We start from the raw sequence: 22,031 nt of genomic DNA on the forward strand, positions 1-22,031 counted from the left end.
GGAAAAAAAAAACCTTTTTTGCCGATCGGTTCCCAGATTGCCAACCACCAAACCACCCTGACAGCTGATTAGCAGGAAAATAATATGTAGCTGACAACATTTCCAGATGCATGTCCAGAAAATGTATGGCGGCGCACTCCTGTCAAGTGTATCAACTGTATACTTACCATGTAAAAGCTCACTAAGATTGTCGTTTTTTATGTGGCTCTCATAACAATATCCATTCTCCCTCTCTCTCTCTCTCTCTCTCTCTCTTGTCAAGGCTCTTAGTTTCTGGCTTGTTCCAATGACTGCAGACCCCCATCATGGCACTGATCCTCCACGAAAGCCGTGCCCCCTCTCCCTCCCTCTCCGGCTTCAACTCGCCAATGTCCGAGCCGCCCGCCTTTAGACGGGCCGAAACGCCCTGCACCCCGGAAATGGACCTGACCCCCACCCAGTGTGTCATACGCAATGTCCTCTCTATAGTGGGTGGTGCGGTGGAACCGGAGGGTGGAGGTGGTGGCGGAGGAGGAGGTGGAGGAGGAGGAGGGCACACCTGTGGACACAGCCCCACGCCAAGCGAGGAGCAGCAAGAGCAGTTTAACAACACCGTGCTGAAGCTCCACGAGAACGACGGCAGCTCAGGGAGGACGGAGGGCGAGGGGAACGGCGGGGAGTGCAGCGCGGTCAGGAGCCAGGCGGGCGATGCCCGGTTACAGTGCCAGTCCAGCGGAGGGGGAGGAGGCTTCCTGGAGGGACTGTTTGGGTGTCTGAGGCCTGTCTGGACAATGATTGGCAAAGCCTACTCCACAGAGCACAAACACAACCTGGAGGGTAAGACCCACCGCCGAACCCCCACAGACAGGCACAGCTTCCACCATTAAATGCACACAAACACACGCACATGCACATGCACACGCACACGCACACGCACAATCACACACACAGTGGAACTAATGATTGCTTTTACTTTATATTAGCACCCCAAGAAAAGCAACCACTAGCTTGCCTTTAATTCCAGGCTGAAGCTTTGATATGGTAATTATGTGATTCTATCCTCCAATTTAATTACATTAACCAGTCGGTAGTGAAATGACTCCCACAAAAGCCATGTTGTAAACAAGCACTCTCTCTGACAGGAGAGAGACACGCACACGCACACGCACACGCACACACACGCACGCACACACACACACACACACACACACACACACACACACACACACACACAGAGAGAGAACACCTACTATTATTTTGCTCCCATCCTCTTCCCTGCCCCCACACTCTCCCTAGTGAAACCAGCTTGCCCGTGACGCTGTGTTGTTTATGTCTGCAGTCACTACAATGGCGCAGAGCTCCCCTGGGACCCCTCTGCCAAATCTGCTTCATGCATAATGTATGGCCACGCGCTGACCTGCGCACCTCTCATCTCTATTAACACAAACCTGGCACATGCGTGCGTGTGCGCGCACGCACGCGCACACACACACACACACACACACACACACACACACACACGCACACACACACACAGAGCACTGAGGGTTTCAGTACTGGTAGGTAGGCACGCACACATGCGACCGTGGCGCTAACGAGTATTGTACGCAATCACATAGATGTGCACTATCACTCGCAGGCCATGCATACACTTTGGAGTGTGTGCACACACACACACGCGCACACACACACACGCGCACACACACACACACACACACACACACACACACACACACACACACACACACACACACACATGTCGAGGATGGGGGTGGCTGTTTCATACCTCTCTCTCTCTCTCTCTCGGCTGCTATTCCTCTGACGTTTTATCACCCAATTGACTCCAGCAACCCCCCCCCTCCTCCCCTCCCCTCCCCCGCTCCATCTATATCTCCTTGTCGCCTTTCCCCTGCCTTTCATCCCTTCCTATTATCGCTCCAAGCCCATCTGCACCCGTGCTGTCTCTCAGACAGTCCGACTATTAGCTGGCATGGCATTATAGAAGGAGAGTAAATAAATAAGGGGCTTTAATGGAACACTGTCACAGTATACACAGTAAAAATCCTCCTCCCATGTTACAGTCATTTATCCATTTGTAACTCAGAGACGGTAACCTAATCCATTTGGTTACAGTAGTACAGTTTCTGAGTTAAGGTAACACTGAGGAGAGGTTTTTTTTTTGTCACACGGGAGAAATTCAGCTGTCATCATGACAGGGTCACAGTTGAAATACAGGACAGATACAAAATAATAATAATGATAATAGTAAGAGTAAACAGGTAGTAACGCACAGGGGTTAGGAATAAACAAAACAAAAGGAGATTTAGGGTCTTGCTTGGCCCTCTGCACTTGGACTGCCTGGGATTTGACATGTTCATGCTGTATGCGGTAAAACAGTCAAGAGTAGTTAAACAGTATATCAACAGTATTAACAGTAGCATTCAGAGGTGTAAATACTGTAAATACAGTCATAGTGTACATAAACAATCTATCTCCAGTGTGGGTAAATATGAACAGTCATTCCACAGTGGATAATGAAATATACAACAGGATTTTACTTTGTTTTGAGCAGGATTCAGCTGTTCTAAAAAAAGAAAATGCAGGGGCTCTGTTAAATGTCTTAAAATGATTCCCGTTTATCGGATCAAAGGAGACAGACGTGGGGAGGATGCTAGGGGTTTACATATCTGATGTATCTGATATAGCTTGATAGAACGTTTTATGGGCTCATTAGAGGCAGAAAACCCAATCAATCGCCCAGAGATCATTAATCATTCATATCGCCCTGATTAATATGATGGATGCATTTCTATCTCCTCTCCCGCGGTGCAGAACAGCAGTGGTGCGTCTGCCCTGGACTGTGCATCCTCTCTATTAAGCTGTCTGTCTGTCTGTCTGTCTGTCTGTCTGTCTGTCTGTCTGTCTGTCTGTCTGTCTGTCTGTCTGTCTGCCCCCCAGCCTCACAGACCCCTGGTTGATCTGTGGGGAATCTCCCTCTTGCCCCCTTCCCTTAACCTCTTTAACCCTGGCGTCATTATTGTGTTTTTCTTCTCCAAACATATCAAATATTGCAGATTTACAGTACAAGCTCACAACGCATGGCAGAGCATATTTATTTGAATGATCGATCAAATCGATTGTGCTCCACCTTGGATCAATGGAACTAGCGTAGTATACTTTTAAGTTCTTATTTATTGGTGTCACTTTTTTAATATTCTAATGTTATATCATAATTAAAATCCTAGTGTTTTGCCAAATATTTGGGGGCCCACGTGCAATACCCTCACGGCCCACCAGTGGGCCCCGGGCCACAGGTTGAGAACCACTGCTCTACACAGTACCATTACTTCCTCCACCATACACCATAACGTTGGGCTCTCAAATCCCTTCTCCCCCCTCCGCCCCCCTGCTGAGTGTTGGAATCATGTTTTGTGGCAGCCCCACAATGGTGCTAAGCAGGATTTAGGGGACTGAGCGAGTATTATCCACTGCAGATTAGAGCTCCCTGTCTGTCTGCACGCACGCATACCCCAACGTCTCAGGTTGAGGTACAGCGAGGGTTCAAGTACAGAACAGGGGGTCACACATGCGGTGTGTGTGTGTGTGTGTGTGTGTGTGTGTGTGTGTGTGTGTGTGTGTGTGTGTGTGTGTGTGTGTGTGTGTGTGTGTGTGTGTGTGTGTGTGTGTGTGTGTGTGTGTGTGTGTGTGTGTGTGTGTGTGTGTGCGTGCGTGCGTGCGTGCGTGCGTGCGTGTGTGTGTGACTCTTAGTTCATCCCGTAATTGCTTTACTGTACCTCACTGTTTTTAGCTGTGACCACACACACAACTAAGCTAAACTAAATCCTATATTCTTCGGTGACCGGGGCGCCTCAGGGGTGTGTACTTGGTTGGCCCCATCCTTTTTTCCATCTCCACCAAATCTCTAAAAGTCTATAAGCTAAGGTTCGTGTGTTAACCAATGGTAGAGTAATGTACTGTATGTTAATACAGTATAACTACTGCATCTTCAGTGGTTGGAGGTGGTCTCCCTATACTCTTCCATTGAGAAATGTGACAATTTAATGACTTTTAAGACCTTTTTAATACCTAAATAAAAAAAAATGAAAAAAGAACGTTACTGCACCAAAAGTAATTAACAAACTAAAATTGTAAAATTATAAAAATTGGTCAAACATTGGCCAAATTGTCAAATAAGAAAGAAAGAGGCATTGTGAGCTTGTAGATCTGCTATGTATCTGTGGGAAGTCAAACTAAATGTAATGCCTCAACTCCTACAATTACAGGGTGGGGAGTTCACATATGATTATTTTGGGGGTCCCCAGTTCAAATATGATTATTTTGGGGGGTCCCCAGTTCAAATATGATTATTTTGGGGGGTCCCCAGTTCAAATATGATTATTTTGGGCGATCCCCAGTTCACATATGATTATTTTGGGGGTACCCAGTTCAAATATGATTATTTTGGGCGGTCCCCAGTTCAAATATGATTATTTTGGGGGGTACCCAGTTCAAATATGATTATCTTGGGGGGTCACGGCCTGAAAAGGTTGAGAACCACTGGGCTAGGACACCGGCTACTTGGCAGTGATAATAAAGTTATTTTAAGCAGACAGCATGGATTGGACACTAGATGCGCCGCCATCTTTATTGTAGGTCTGACATCGTTGCAATTAGCTCTCTCCGTCGGGAGAGACATAAAACCTACGGATTGTAACTCTAATGTATTTTTACAGCATCGTGCCGAAGGGACCTAGCTGTCGAGAACAGGCTTTGTCTCTATGCTTACCGGTATGTCCACTGTTGCCAGATTATGTGAGAGAAACAAGCGGACAGGTCTACGAAAACAAGCCCAGACTGCTTGGTCACACACACAGGGGGTCCCCTGCAAAATGACTTAATATAGCATCAAAATCAGCCACTCTAACCCTATATACATCGGCTATTTGAAAATAGACGATCTACAAGCTCAATGCGACTGCTATTTTCAAAAGAAATGTGGAATATTTTTTTTACATTTCAACAACACAAATCATATATAGGATTTATATATGATTACGAATGTTAGCTTATTATGACATGCGCAGAATAGGGATGCTATAGGGTTCAAGTGGTTAAGATGTAGGCTAATATATGTAAAGGGATTCAAGTCAGTAAGCCAGATAACTGCTAATTAATTTAGCTACAGTAACTGTCTGAAAGCCTTATCAGTTGTACAGGGAATCCACACCATTTTAGGATGATTCATTCAGATCCTCAAAAATCTGTCTTTGCCAGCTGTTTATCCATATCTCTATTGTAGCTCTCTCTCCTCTCTATATGCTGTACACACACACACACTAACCTCTCCACCCCTGTCTTCTCTCCGTGTCTCAGAGCTGTGGGAGGTTCCGTTTGAGGAGATCTCAGACCTGCAGTGGGTCGGCAGCGGGGCCCAGGGGGCCGTCTTCCTGGGTAAACTGCACGGCAAGGAGGTGGCTGTGAAGAAAGTCAGAGACGTCAAAGAGACAGACATCAAGCACTTACGCAAGCTCAAACACCCCAACATCATCACGTTCAAGTGAGTGCAGGATAGTCAGAGATCGATGCTAACGTTTTTTCATATGTCCCCCGTCCGCCTATAGGTTGTTACAGTATGTCACATGAGTGCTACAGTGGGGTCTTGCCGACACAATTGATGAAACCATTTTGTAATTAAAGCTTCTGCACTTTATTGACTAGACATGTACGTGAACAACTCAGGATTATTGGTGTGCCAAGTCTATATAGCCCTGCGTTGCTAGGTCTGCTGCTTGCTATGCATTTAAATCAAAGTAATGTATAACTTTGTACCATTGAGCCAGCTCTCTCTCTCTCTGCTGGCGTTCTTTCAGGTGTTGTGTGTGTGTGTGTAGCCCTGAGGACAGGGTCCAACTATGCTACCATAAAGAGGAGCGCACAATTACAAAATTGGAATCACTTGCCAATCAATTAACTCTGGCACTGCTCCCGTGAATCACTCCCCCCCATCTCCACTCACAGCAGAGGCCAATTTCACAAACCCCTACCACAGTCACCCTGACAACCAACCAACAACCAATAAAACCACAACGTGGCCATCCGTCTGGGTTATGGGACCACGACTACGGATCCCATAGCCTGGGGCAAAATGCTAATAAACCTCCTTTAATTTGTGAAGTTAAAAAATCAGCTTCGTCATTCAATGCCTGTGTGCAATTTCACACACTGTTTATTATTTGTTCATTTTGCACATATCTATTTTTAGGTGCAAAAGCAAGTGAAATATTCCCACTGTAGAGCCCTGACGGTATTTACTGAAGCGTAAGAGTCTACCAATGAAACTGTATATCTCTGTATGCACTAGTGATTGAATGATTGAATTATTTCTTCGAGAGAAAATAGAAAACATTTGGCATGATCATTGTACAATTTTATTATGATATCAGTGTAACTTGGTTTTTGGTATGTTTTGGCTGTGTTTTCACGGACCATGAAAAATACAGATACTTATTTTATATCTATCCTACTACACAGAAAAACATCCAACGTGTTTAATTAACACTGTTGGCTGTATTCTGTAGCTCTGTTGTACTTTATTCCGTTCCACTCTTATCCCTGTACTAAGCATTGTAGCATGCCAACTTCTGTACTAACATCCACTGTAATTCTCTGCTGTTTCAGGGGTATCTGTACCCTGCCTCCTTGTTACTGCATCATCATGGAATACTGTGCCCAGGGCCAACTGTACGAGGTGCTGAGGGCAGGCAGAAAGATCACCCCTTCCCTCTTGATGGAGTGGGCCATGGGTATCGCAGGAGGAATGAACTACCTGCATCTTCACAAGATTATCCACCGAGACCTCAAGTCACCCAAGTGAGTCACTCAGTGGACCTGCATTGATTGAACCTGATGTAACTCCCACTGATACAACAAACAGCAAATGTTACATGAGTGGTAGCTAGACGATAAGCCTTATCTATCAACCCAATCGCCAGAGAAGAAACGTTGCATTATCACAACGAGTTGCAACTGCTCATTTCTGCAAAATATTGCCTATTTTCATTTAATGTTCACCTATAATGACATGCCCAGAATAGGGACACGAGGGTCAATCCCACTACTGCAGAGCGTGGTTTGCGTTGCAGACTGACTCATTTTCTTGGTTAATTTCTGAAGAGCTGTCTTCTTCTGTGTGTAAGAATTGTATCAAGTAGCAGCATTATTGTATATTGTAAAGATAAGTCAAAATGTATACATTCAACAATTCGATGTTTTAATATAGCCGTCCTTTACATTTGTCCATAGGTTGTTCTTTTGATCATACATGAGACATAAACTTCAGGCATGTTTCTTTTTCTTCGGATTCTTTGTTTACAGCATGCTGATCACCTACGATGACGCAGTGAAGATCTCTGATTTCGGTACATCCAAGGAGCTAAGTGACAAGAGCACCAAGATGTCCTTTGCTGGTACGGTGGCTTGGATGGCTCCTGAAGTCATTCGCAATGAGCCTGTCTCAGAGAAGGTTGATATTTGGTAAGTGTCAGCCCCCCCTCTTTAATTACTTTCAACCTGCTGTCCCTATTTTGGGCACATCATAATAGGTGAAACATGTATGATGTGACACGTTGTGAGCTTGTAGATCTGCTATTTTTGCTGTTGTCGCTATTTTCGCAAACTATTCATTTGCTATTTTATATCACAAAGTATAAATGTCGAAGTATAAATGGCGGTTTACGTGGTAAAACTGCTTTTTTCCCCCCCAAATTTTCTCCTCACGATTAGTGTAATCTCTCGTTAAATCAACATAGGATCCCATTAGTTATACTTTACTATACAGTTTGCTATCCTATTACCAGAAAAATCTATGTGGTATTATGTACAATATCTCATTACATGAAATCGTATAGGCCCACTACCATATCAGATGGGTTGCCCTGAGTTTAGCACTAATCTCCACTCCTACATTCTCTCTCTCTCTCTCTCTCTCTCTCTCTCTCTCTCTCTCTCTCTCTCTCTCTCTCTCTCTCTCTCTCTCTCTCTCTCCCCCTCTCCGTCCTGAAAGGAACGCTGGCTAATTTAATAATTGATTCACCAGATGCTGCAGTGCTCAGGAGAGGCTGGAGTAACCTTCCAAGCCTGCAGTGGGTTTGGCCACGGGCCAGCAGTGCATTAGCAGAGATGTGAAAATAGGATTAAAAAGCTTTTGATGTAGGAAAAGAAAATAAGAGGGCATGGGTGTATAGAATTTAGTTTAAATGTATGTAAATGACTGTACACACACGGAGTGTCAGAGAGAGGGAGAAAGGTTGTGGTTGGGTCTTTTGTTGTACTGTATGTTGTTCATTTTATTTTGTACTAACATTCTGTGACAGCTCTACCAGGGTTCTGGATAATCCTGGAAAATGATTTATATAAATACACAATAAAGAATTTTAGGAAATCATTGTAACTGCATACAATGTAACTTATCATTCAATATGACATAACATAATGATTTAAATGCAGTACAACATCCTGTAAGTTGACTTAGCTCAGTCGCACCCTCGTAAACTGAAACCTACTTCCTTCTAATCTGTTTTCTGTTCTGGTGGCAGAATTGGCGAACTGGAAGTTATCATTCGTTCTTAAATCAATTCAATGTTACGTTTCAATATGAACGCGTTTATCTTCCCAAATAAGAACTAACAAATAACTATTTTCGGCGACACAATCATATGACACATTAGTCAGTCTGTCAATCAGTCAGTACATCAGTTAGGACATTGACTATTCTAGTTGACCCCAGGGTCTGGAAACAAGAACTGTTTCTAAAGCCCTTACACCAGTGGTTCTCAAAGTGGGGTCTGGGGACCCCCAGGGGGCCTTGTGGGGTTCCAGGAGGTAACCAGCAAAATATGTTAATATAGCATCACAAAAAAGAAAAGACAATTGTGGAATTGGGAAAAACACAAATTTTCTCTTCTGTGCGTCCCTGGCACAAAATCCTTTCAAATGGGTGTCAGCGGCCTAATACATAATCAGTTTGGGGGTCCTTGACATGAAAACGTTTGAGAACCATTGCAATACACAACAGTAAGATATACAACTAGCTAGTAGTGCCCACTTTATAGTATTTCCCAGCTCAGCACCAATAACTCAACTCTCCTGATTAAAAATTGAAGGACAAAATGAGCTGAGCCAGCAGAATGAGATCAGTGCACCAATGAACATTCTCTCACTCAATCTGTAAGCCACATCCACTCTATTTCTCTCACATTATACCAGTGGTTCTCAAAGTGTGGTCTGGGGACCCCCAGGGGTCCTTGAAGGGGTTCCAGGGGGTCCCCAGCAAAACTGTGTTAATATAGCTTCACAATCAGTTTAACCACTTTAAACCTATTTTATACTGCAGTTCAAAAATTGCCGATCTACAAGCTCTATCTCAGGCTATTTTTGAGTATTATTTTTTTATGTGAAACATTTGGAATAACGTAGACATTTATAACACAAATGTTCTCTTCCGGGGTTCCCTTGCACAAAATCCTTTCAGATGGGGGTCCGTGGCCAAATACATATCAATTTGGGGGTCCTTGACATGAAAATGTTTGAGAACCACTGCATTATGCATTTGAAATCGTATATATTTCATATGCAACCAACATCAAGCCGATGCGAAATTAAATTACATGTATCGCTCTCTATGCTGTTATAAAAGACCAAATCAATCGGAATGAGTCACCAGTTAAATTATTGATGGATGCTTTACTGTACGGTGGTGCTACATAATACCCATTAACAACCATCCATCATCTTTCTGACATCCATTAGGTAGTCTGCATACAGTAATAGATGTGGTACTGTACCACATAACCCCATGAAAACACAGGTGAAAGTTATGCTCCTCTATGAATGCTAAGCAAGGAGATGAAGAAACTCTAAACATACATGCTAACACACACACACACACACACACACACACACACGCACACGCACACGCACACGCACACGCACACGCACACACACACATCCTCAATGCCGTGCAATGCTGTTGGCACCTACGTGGGTGGGTCACCATGGCGATTCAAGGCTCCATCATCAACAAACCTTCCATAGTTACCGTCCCATGGGCCTGCATCACAGGTCCCCATGCAGACCAACAGTGGTAGAGCTGTGGAACAGTGGCCATTTCAGGACATCTTCAGCCACCTTTGTCAGACCTACTGATGGAGTTGTGTTAGAATTACTGCCCGTTTAGTGTAAGACGTGGAAGGGGGAATCACCTTTGAGTGAACGTTTTAGATAGATACTATCTATTCTATCGGGTAGATAGTTCAGGTGACTATGAATTATGCATTATATCACGCTTGTTATCGCAATACCTGCCTATATCCTTGGCACCAATCAGATCAAGAATGGATCCACCAGGGAAAGATAAAGAAAACCACTACATGGCCTTTTTACAGCTCACACGCGCTCGCACGCACGCACACACGCACGCACGCACGCACGCACTCACACACACACACACACACACACACACACACACACACACACACACACACACACACACACACACACACACACACACACACACACACACACACACACACACACACACACACACACACACACACACACACACACACACACACAAAATCAAGTACCAGATATACACTCCGTAGTATGATGGTGTCGCACTCACTTGCCGACAATGCGTTGCATCACGATAGAATACCCGCTCCCCAAAAATGAGTTTTATATGGAAAATAGATAAGAAGTCATTATGTTAGCTTAACACGGTATGCATATGTTTGAAAAACAGCAACTGTCACGTGAACGATTCCTCCTATGTCCAGGCCGAAACTCTCCGCATTAAAAACAGGATATTCTTTTTTTTTTATAGTAAAGTTGAAAGGCTGCGTTCCAGTTCCAGTCTAGACCTTCATCAGGTCATTTCACGTCTGGCCGATTTGTTGTAAACGGCTAACGGTCCCTGGAACATCTCTGTGCAGGTCATTTGGGGTGGTGCTGTGGGAGATGTTGACAGGAGAGGTGCCCTACAAAGACGTGGACTCATCGGCCATCATCTGGGGAGTGGGCAACAACAGCCTGTCCCTGCCTATCCCCGATAGCTGTCCAGATGGCTTCAAGATCCTGCTACGACAATGCTGGTGAGTGGGAGGAGACAGAAGAAGAGTGACTTAGAGGGAGAAAATGGAAGGGAGTGAAATTGTCAGATCGGTGGCATAAAATAACAGGATCAATACAGAGAGACGAGAATGTCTTATACAGTATACGGTACATATTGTTTTGTGTATTACATACAGTTTTGAACAGTTTTTTGGTATATTACGTTTTGTATTAATTATTTGTCTTTGGTTAGTATTTTTTTTTCTTCTTGTTATGTGAATTATAAACAGAGTTTGACTTGACTTGATTTGGAGAGAAAAAAAGGTTTTACTTTGGAGTTTGGGGTAGAGAGCAGTGAAATACAAACATCTTTTACTGACAAAGAAAACACTGAATTTTTCTGCCGACAGGAGCAGCAAACCCAGAAACAGACCCTCATTCCGACAGATTCTCTTACATTTGGACATTGCTGCTGCAGACATTCTGTCCACGCCGCAAGAGACTTACTTCCATGCCCAGGTTGGTGACTCTCTTTTCTGTCCCTGATGCCACACATCATAATATGCCCATATTATGATATGGGCATATCATAATAGAAAATAGGTGAACATTCCCAAAAATAACCACGGTCAACAAAGTATGTAGGGTTTAAGGGGGTTAAGCAACATCTCTCGACAGGGAGTGCTGTTACGGGTACATTTGGTTCCATTTGCACACTCTCAGAGTTAAATGAAGACTGAGGACTTTACAGTGTAGGTTGAGATTTAAGAAATCCTATCAAATGGGGGTCCGTGGCCTAATGCATATCAAACTGGGGGTCCTTCAAATGAAAGAGAATCACTACTCTAACACACCCGTTGTGGCGTATATATCCTCCCCTCTCCTCCAATCAGCCTGCTGTCTGCTGCTGCAAGATTTATCAGGCTAATAAAAGACACGCCGCTGAAGGACGAGGCCCTTGGAAATGTACATGTACATGTGGAGGACACGCATGTCATTACTCAGGCATCCATGTAGAACCACACACCCCTTTTACGACGCAGGGGCGACACATGCGCATGCTCACGCGTACACATAATCAAGCTTGCAGACAGACCATGCGCAAACATGAGCACGCGCTCACAATGTACTGTAGACACCCGTGTGTACTGTACTGTATACGCATGTACTACAAACTATCAGTGCGTCGTGCATTTCCTCTGCTTGCAGCAAAACCACTGCCCCTTCACTTGATTATAGCTAATGACGCAAAACACAAATCATCCCTCGTCCCTCCCCTGTCTGCCGCTCGATCCTTCTACCCCATCCAATCCCCGTTGTCCTTGTGTAACCGACCCCCCCCCCCCCCCCCCCCGCCTCCACCACACCACTTTTATTCCCTTCTCCCCCTATAATGGATTTTTCTTGTGACGTTAGTGAGAAGTATTTTCTGGGGGGAGTATATTGATTGTTTTAATGGTGGAGCGCAGAGGAACGAGAGACAGAAAGAGAAAGAGTGAGAGGAGGGGGTAGTGGAAGAGAGAGAGAGGGGGGGATAGGAGAGTGCTCACAAAGTCCATTAGCTTGATAAGAAGAGCAGAACACACACACACACACACACGCACGCACACGCACACACACACACACACACACACACACACACACACACACACACACACACACACACACACACACACACACACACACATATCTAAACCCCTTTATCCTTTGATTTGACAGCTAACAGCTAACGGCTGTCACGCTCCACTGTGTTCCAGAAAATGCCCACACTGCACTTTTTGGTGTTGGTGTTGTGTCAGTTCATCCAGTATCTCGGGTTGTCTTCCCAAAGCTATGATGGCTTTGGTTTGACACACGCAGGCCTCATTTGCATAGCAAACGCTTTTACCCAGGCGATTCTAAGGTGCATAGTAGCATTTACACTTCTGTCATCTGTCCTTTCTGAAGTGGAACAGCTATAAGGAGAATAAAAACCATCGGACGACGGTGTCCCATGCCAAAAAATAGCCTATCTAGACACTCACAGCGCTTGTAAGCTTGTAGATCAGCTATTTTCAGTTTGGGACACAATCATACAACAAGTACAAATCAGGCTTTATACCGTAATCATTAACAACATGCAGAACAAATAATGTTATCGCTTGTATTTTTTAAATAACTTCCCCCTCTAACCCCGAAACCTTTGCAAATTATGTGCTGTTGGATTACTGGCTTTGATGGTTGCTATATATGCTGTGATGGAGCAGGCGGAGTGGAGAGAAGAGGTGAGGAGCCATTTTGAGAAGATTAAATCTGAGGGGACGTGCCTCCACAGGCTGGATGAGGAACTGATCATACGACGCAGAGAAGAACTCAGGTCAGGAACACAACTATCCAACCCGGGGCCCATAAAGGGGACACATAAAACATGAAGGAGGAGGATATATAGTCAAATCTGTGTTAAGTTAAATGGACCCATAAGGTTAAATATTGTTACAATTTCGGAGCCACTAAGTGTCTACATGGCGAGACACTAGGTTTTCTGTCTATTTCTTAATATTGAGATTATGTTTCTATAACATGTCTTCTTTGACACTGATATCATAAAAACACCCTAACTATATAAAATGTTTATTCTACTGTTTTGTCTACTAATTCATCACAACTTCAAACAAACTGTTTGAATCAAACAATAGTGTTCTTGACCAAAGTGTTGCTCCGTGGTCCTTGGAACCAACATTCCCTGACATTTGTACACTGTCAGGGGTTTAATTAACAGGGAGGATTTTACAGTGTTGATTGGGGTCCCAAAGATAACAAATTGTCCTTGAAAAAAGGTTGAGAATCACCGACATAAAGCATGAAAAAGCACAACTCGTGCAAAAATGCATGTACTGACAGTACTGTACATATATGGGTGTGTGTTGACTGTACATGCCCTGTACACGCAGACATGCGCTGGACATCCGGGAGCACTATGAGAGGAAGCTGGAGAGAGCCAACAACCTCTACATGGAACTGAATGCTGTCATGCTCCAACTGGAACTCAAAGAGAAAGAACTGTTCAAGTATGGATGCTTCAACTTAAAGCCTAAAGCCTGATTTAGACTTATTTTCGGCACACAATGAGGTTGTGTGCCAAAAATGACGCCTTGGGAGCTTGTAGATCTGCCATTTTCAGCGTGCTAGACTGCCGTACGACTAAGCTTAAAGGTAGGGTAAGTGATATTTTTTGGTTAAAACAAAAAGTATTTCGTTAAAAGGTTAAAATACTATATTCTGATAGTAATCATTGCTATAGAGTGTTTTTTCAGTAACAGATGTCTCCCTGAGTCTCCAGCTCTTTAATAAACAGAAAATACATTTTTCGGTAGGTGTCAAAATCTCAGCCAATCAGGAGAAAGTACCCATTTTTAAGCTTAATTTGTATAGTGTTCCAGTTCCAATTTTGTCTGCTCATTTCTTAGTGTCATCACTTCCAATTTCACTTGTTTAATCTGTATCCTGATTGAGTTCTCTGTCCTGGTTGGATAAAATTGGAAATGAAACTGAAACTGAAACGAAAATGCATTTTCTGTTTAATAAAGAGGTGGAGAGACAAGGAGACTCCTAATACTGAACAAACACTCTATAGCAATGAGTACTATCAGAATATAGAGCTATTTAACAATTATTTTAACCAACGCAAATCACTTACCCTACCTTTAATGTATACTCCGTAGTATGACGAAGAGAACAGATTTTCAAGCCACTGTAACGATGCATTGCATCACTTGAAACACATTATTCTTTTTCGACAAGCGAGACCTCCGTGACGCTTTAACGTGTCAGTCACTCCAGACTGAAAGTCAGGTTAAACACCAGCTCTCTAACATGTGGATAGAAGTCAGTAGAAATATGTGGACATGGCAGCCAAATTATCTCACCAAACTCCTTTTCAAACTGCTTAGTTCTGTCCTTAAATACAATAATGAGGTAATGCAGTGGCGGCGCCAGTGGATTTTTATTGGGTGTGCTGAGGGGGAGCTTGAGTATTAATTGGGGGTGCTACTGAACTGTACAGTATATGGCCTACCAATATACACATTACACACAGACGACCAAACGCAATTCTGTGTGACACCAGAAGTGTGTGTACGTGTGCAAACCCTGTGACGAAATTCTGTGTGACACCAAAGTGCGTATACGTGTGTGTGCACACCCCGTGAAAATATTCTTGTGTGTAAATTCTATCTGTTACACCAGGAATGACTATTGAGCATACGTAGTATGCTCAATCTGCTGTAGGGCTGCCACGTTTTCCCCAAGAATAAAGTTTGAATGAATCCAAAGTTAAAGAGAAGTTGTTTGAAGTAAATCAATATTGTGTAATCATAATCTATTATTATAAACAGGCAATTGTATTTGTATAGCCAAAAACAAGGCAATTCAAAGTGCTTTACACAAAACATCAAGCAAAGGAAACACAATTATAAAATCACATTAAGATCCATAAAGCAAAAGAAGTAAAAAAAACAAAATACAATTACAAAGCAGAAGAGAACAAACAAGAAAACAACTCAATCAAAGGCAGCGGCAAACAGAAAGGTCTTCAGTTGAGATTTAAAAGAAATAAGAGTGGCAGAAGACTGGGAGTTTGTTCCAGATATGTAGTGCATACAAAACAAATGCTGCTTCCCCACGTTTCTTTTGTTGTATTTTGGGGGCAAGCAATCCCAAAACAATTATTGTCATCGGGTTGGATAATTAGGTACTGTATGGCCTCTGCAGCACCTAGTACTTTTTCACCGTCAAGTGATGCTTCATATGAGAAAAATCACATTTGTCTATTTTTGGAACACAGTTCGTATATGCCACGATGCTATTGAGACCTATGGTATTTTCGATGGAACTCCGTGACCGAGGGGAATAGCAGCCTCTAGCGGCAGTGATGTCAGAATTCGGTTCTCTTGTGACGCGTTGTGAGCTCGTAGATCGGCTATTTTTGGCAAAGAGATTCGTTGTAGAAGCGCTCCAAGCACAGTTACTTACAGTTACTAATAGAGGGTTAGAGTGGTTAAGTAAGTGTTGTGTTGGTGTGCTGTGTGTCACAGGAGGGAGCAGTCTCTGGACAAGAAGATACCCGGCTGCTTCAATAAGCACCACAGCTCCAGACAGGGAGCCTCATCCAACTCCATGGAGAAACTCATGAAGAAACGCAATGTACCTCAGAAACTGCCATCACACAGTAAGAGGTGAGATGACAAGGAGTTCAAGATTAAAGACGCAAGATTCTACTTTTTTGTCACATCACAGGTTTACAAAAAAGTGGGTGAAATTCTACTTCTCTGTTGTACAAGCTCCGCTCATTATTTGCAGTGTCAAAGAAGAAAGAAAGGGGTAAACAAGGAAAACAGGTCAAATCCTAATATAATACGAGCGATTTCAGTATAAGGTGCATGGTTAAAAATACAAAACAGAACAAAAAGCAAATATAGAAACAGTCCCTTGTGCGTATAGTCTCTTGTGCAGGTGAGACACTTAGCAGTCAGATATCAAACATGTCAGTGTCAAGGGACAGAGGGACAGAGGGACAGAGGATGGGTGTACTGTATACAGTACATAAGTGACAGTACACAAACATATACATCTACAGTATATACACAAATAATGTAATCCTGTGTGGCAGGCAGCCTGTGTCGACAGGGAAGCCTGGCATGAACAGACGGGGCTCAGTGCTTGTTCAGCAATCTGATGGTTGCCAGGTTGAAACTGTTCAACAGTCTGGTGGAATGGATTTTGATACGTATACTGTAGGTATCGCTTGCCTGACCATGGCTGCAGCAGAAGCATTAAAATGATTTTATCACAGGGGTTTTATGTCTCTATATACATTGCAGCGTCGCTGTTTGTAGGTTATGGTCTTAGTCAAACTTTGATTGAAGTTCACTTCACTGGAGGATTGCAATATAAACTACAAAAAAACGAAGTATTAAAGACATTTCACCATTTTTTTACCTAAATCCCATTGTTCTGATATGAGATCATATGTATAGTGTGGGGAAAATACTTCTGTGTATTTCTACACAAAATGTGGAAGTATACGACTGTACTCCCAATGACTCAAAACAAGAAATTCACAGAAGATACAGAATATTTACCCACACTATATCGTATATATATATATAAGATCTCCTCACATCAGAACAAAAGGATTTAGGTAAAAAATCTGCAAAATATCCCTTTAATGGCTAAACCAATTGGTGTGCATCTCATATGTATCCAGCCTTCTTGCATCACTATCCACTGTTTTGATCGGTTTATCCAATCTCTTCTCATTCCAGGCCAGACTTACTGAAGTCAGAGGTCATCCTTCCCAAGCTGGACTCTTCCATGACCCAGGTCACCATCCCCACTAAGGGCTCCACGTCCCCCGGACGCTCACGGAGGGGGAAGCCACGCTACCGCAAGGCCGGCAAAGGCAGCAGCGGGGACTTGGCTCAACTGAAAGCCACCCTCTCGAATTCCTTAGCTCTGGTGAACACTACCTCCTCTGTCCCCAGCAACAAGCAGCACCTGGACCCCAGCGCGGCCCTCAGGGGCTTGCAGCACGACCTCCTGCTCAAGAAGATGTCCTCGTCCAGCCCCGACCTCATCTCCACCACCTTGGAGGCAGAGGGCCGCAGGAAGGGACAGTCGAGGCCAGGGCTGGAGAGGGGAGGCAGCCAGAGCGCGTCAGCGGGACTCGGGGCCTCCGGCGATGGAGGGCAAGGGACAGAGGACGGGCCAGACGTGGGTGTCGGGTGTACCGACGATCTCACAGAGACTCCTCCGCGCAGTGACACGCCCAGCGAAGACGCAGCGTCTATTCCGTTCTCCAGCAGCCCCGATTCGCCGTGCGGGAGGGGGGCCGCCGCGGGGAGAGGGTCCGTGCTCGGAACCCCCCGCGTGCCCCAGGATGGCGAGGAGAAGGAGGAAGCGACTGGGATCATGCGCTCGCCTAGAAGTCAACGCCTCACGCCCGCAGCGCTGCTCTACAGGGCCGCTGTCACACGCAGTCAGGTGACATTTCAGTTACATCTGCTTTTAAGCCTGGTTCCCCAAAAGCAACTCTGTTCTTGGTTTTATACAAGGGAGCAAACGATTATCTTCAAATTGAGATGTTGTTTGGATAAGAGTGTCTGCCAAATGCCTATATTGTTCAAATTGTATTGGTGTTTTTGGAAATCCCAAACCTTCTTACTTAATTTTTTGCCTGCATTGACTTTTCCCTTGTTGTACTCAAATATGCCAAGTGCTGACATTTAGTTGTCAGTACCAGTTGTTTTGCTGGCAGAGTCCTGTCTTTATGCTAAGTGTTGCGGATGAAACAGTGATGGTTCAGAGAGCCTTAAGCTAGCCCTTCTCCAAAACATCAGAATTATTATTATTATTATTATTATTATTATTATTATTATTATTATTATTATTATCATTATCATCATCATTTAATGGAAATGATGAACGATTACTGCTTTCAGAGGGCGTAATCACAGACTCTATATAGCATTCTAAGATTGTGGAATAGTTGGAGAGGCTACACAGTGGGTAACGGGTTGCATGTTGAAACTGATTGGTTGCTTTTCTGTGCAAGTTGAAATTGATTGGCTGGTTCTCTGTGCAAGTTGAAACTGATTGGTTGGTTCTCTGCAGAGACGCGGAATATCGTCAGAGGAGGAAGAAGGGGAAGTGGACAGCGAAGTGGAGTTGCCAAGGAGACGGTGAGGCCTGTTAAAACACATCACTTCTATGACCACTATTTATATCTACCTGTTAACAGTGCTGAGCTATTCAATAAAAACACAGCATGTTTACGTCTCCTTCTTACCCACCCCAGGGCTTGTTAGCATTCTAATAGTCACACAAGTAGTGCTTATTCTACAGTTCTGTTAATGCCAATTCTTAATGCTTTGCTGAAACTTTACGATCTACAAGCTCACAACGCGTCGTGTCGCGAAGAGTTGTGAGCTTGTACATCGCCTATTCTCGGTGTCATCAAAGGTGGTGTAAGTGATATTTATGGTTAAAGCAAGTGTTAAATAGCTCTACATTCTGATAGTTATCATTGTTACAGGGTGTTTTTTCAGTAACAGGCCTCTCCCCATCTCTCTAGCTCTTTATTAAACAGAAAATACCTTTTCAGGATGGGATACCAATTCATCCCATCAGGAGAGAGAACTCTTCAATAAACAAGTGAAATTCGAAGTGATGGGAAGAAAAAAAAATGAACAGACCAAATTGGAACTGGAACAATATGAAATTGAAACTGATAAAAGGGTCCTCTCTGCTGACTGGATGAAATTGGTGTCCCACCTGAAAATGTGTTTTCTGTTTACTAAAGAGCTAGTTATTGAACAAATACTCTGTCTACTCTACAGCAATGACTACTATATCAGAATATAGAGCTTTAACTTTTTAACATAAATAATACCACAGCACCTTTGACTGTTTTGTATTAACTCACTCTTCTATGGTCCTCCTCGTCCACCAGGCGTCCCGTGAGCATGACAAAGTGCCAGTCCCTGTCCACCTTCAGCTCAGAGAACCTGTCCGTCTCAGACGGCGAGGAGGGCAACACAACGGACCACTCCCACAGCGGCACACCCGACGTGGTCAGCACCAACACGGACGAACGTCTGGACGACAAGAGCGACGACCTGCTCTCCCAGGGCTCCGAGATCCCAGCCGACCCTGCAGAAACGGCGCGACTGGCCTCCGACGGGCTCTCTGAGAAGGAGGCTGCCGTGCAACAGGTCAAGACCCAGCTCAACACCACGGACCACAACAACTATGAGGTAGGGGTGGGCAATGAAACCGACATTTAGAACCAGTAACCGCTACTTAATCTTGCTCATGTAGGTTAAGCAAAATTAATCGAGAAGCAGGTTGTTATTGATCTTTTATCAACAAATAGACGCAAAAAATGATAATAGATTTTTTTATAATCAACTAAATCGAGTTCCATTTGTGCACTCTCAGAGTTATGGGGGTCTTTGAAATTAAGAAGTTTGAGAGCCACTGCTCCAAGTCAAACAAACCATGCTCTTTTCTCTAAAACAGGGCCTGTATGATGATTCTGACTGCGACAGTGCTGAGCTGGATCACTCAGGCAGCGTAGAGGCCAGCCGTCTACCCAACAACTGGTGAAAACTCAGCCAGACCTACAGACCTCCAGTCTCCGACCATGGAATGGACCTCTCTCTTTCACAGACATTGAAGAGCCCTTTACCGTGACGTGAAACGGAGGCACAAAATGAAGATCAACAGGAAAGAAAACCGGATTCTTTTGATTCGAAGTGAGAGAGGGAGTGTTAAGGCCAAAAGCTTGAATCCCTGAGAAAATTAGACAGGGAAATCCCTTTCCTGGATAGGAATGGGTTAAGGGGATGTACAACTGAACCCCCTTTAGTAGCCAGAGGGGCCAAGATCAACCCCCTTTATTCTCTGCCCCACTTCGCTAAACCCAGCTTTGCAAAAACGCATCACCCCAGCACACCTCACTGACAGGAAGCCTCCGTTGAATCAGAACTCACCGTACCTTTTACCATTGCCACCGTTCCTTCATTCATGTCACTTGTTTAACACAACTTTATAATTTCCTCGTTTCCCACGTGAAGAACGCATGTCGCGTTATTACACATCACGTCATATTTGCGTAAAGATGTCTCCCTCAGTAGAGTGTTATGAAATCTTGTCAGCATTTCTGGGATGGCTCCTGATGTTGCTGCTTGCACTTAGTGATTATTGTGTCATAGAGCATTTCCTACCAAAACGTTATGCACTGGCTCTTATTTATCATTAATTTATGAAGTCATGTTATAGTATTAGAGACAGGCAGACACACACACACACACACACACACCCCCACACACACAATCACACACATACAATGTTTACATTTTTCTTTTGGTTTTAAAGTTTACATTTATTTTTATTTATGTTTGCATCAGGGATTATGTTGTCATTTTCTATAACCTGCGTTTTATTATCTGTGTAAATACCTGACATTGTAAAAGGATCAATTTTTTTAAAATGTGAGACTGTATAATTTTATGGTGCTGATGTTTTCGACTAGATGGCGCTACTGTATTTGACCACAACAAGCTTATGGTACTAGAACTTAGCAGCTGTTCATGTTTTGGCAAAAAAAATATAGAGGGGATGAGGAACAAATGTGAGCAATGAAAAAGCAATATGTCCGCTCTGAAATGGTTTTCTCATCATGGATGCTCCGTCTTACAAACGGTGGTGTATAATTCGGGCTTAACACAGCGGTCTGGTTTAGTTCAGGGCAGACTTGCTTTTGCTGGGTTTGCAGTGTTAACTGTATCAAAACGCAACACCAGTTTGTTGACCTCACTGTGTACATCTGGGGGTGTACATAGAATCACACAAAAAAAGCATGCCTGTAATTAAGATGTATGAGTAGTCTGTTGCGTACTTAATGACTCAAGTCCGTGTCACGGTTTGTGACTCAGATCAAAGATAAATATTAGCGCCATTCCAAGAGAACAAATACAGATCAAAACGAGCAGATGGCTTAATTTATAGTCGGTTACACGATGGAGTATAACTTGGGCAGATCTCTGTCAGCTGTTTAGCTCCTTCTGCAAACTTGAAGGCACATGGATGACAGGGACTGAAAACACAGGAAGATCAAAACAACTTTGGTTTCCCAAAGTAACACCTTATAAGTGTAAGCACAAAATGTTTAGAACCAACCTCATACCTAGTGAAGGTACAACTGCATATTGTTGCTGTCGGTTGGAAACCTCATATCCAAAACTGTTGCTTTTCAAAATTCTAATGCATTTTGAGCTTGTAGATCTGTCAAATTAGGGCATTAATTTAAGGCAAAAAATATGGAAATAAGAGTTGCCTGACAGCAACGATATAGAGGGTTCAATTTATTGAAAATAAAATCTTAGAACAGCAAAGCAGAGAAA

The 22,031-nt window shown here is 43.7% G+C and overlaps 1 protein-coding gene across 1 annotated transcript; it reads left to right on the forward strand.

Annotated features, from left to right (window-relative positions):
* Positions 1–305: 305 nt before the first annotated feature.
* LOC308082190 (mitogen-activated protein kinase kinase kinase 12-like) lies at positions 306–20,281 on the forward strand (the record flags this gene model as incomplete). Its single annotated transcript, XM_080423861.1, has 13 exons — positions 306–816; positions 5,353–5,536; positions 6,658–6,849; positions 7,354–7,512; positions 10,971–11,129; positions 11,499–11,607; positions 13,335–13,444; positions 14,019–14,135; positions 16,161–16,301; positions 17,391–18,108; positions 18,739–18,806; positions 19,577–19,880; positions 20,146–20,281. The coding sequence occupies 13 exons, from the start codon at positions 306–308 to the stop codon at positions 20,230–20,232; spliced, it is 2,859 nt and encodes a 952-aa protein (XP_080279987.1). The 3' UTR covers positions 20,233–20,281.
* Between the last annotated feature and the right edge of the window lie 1,750 nt (positions 20,282–22,031).

The sequence above is a fragment of the Gymnoscopelus braueri genome (assembly GCF_963280865.1).
Source record: "Gymnoscopelus braueri genome assembly, chromosome: 3".
Lineage (NCBI taxonomy): Eukaryota > Metazoa > Chordata > Actinopteri > Myctophiformes > Myctophidae > Gymnoscopelus > Gymnoscopelus braueri.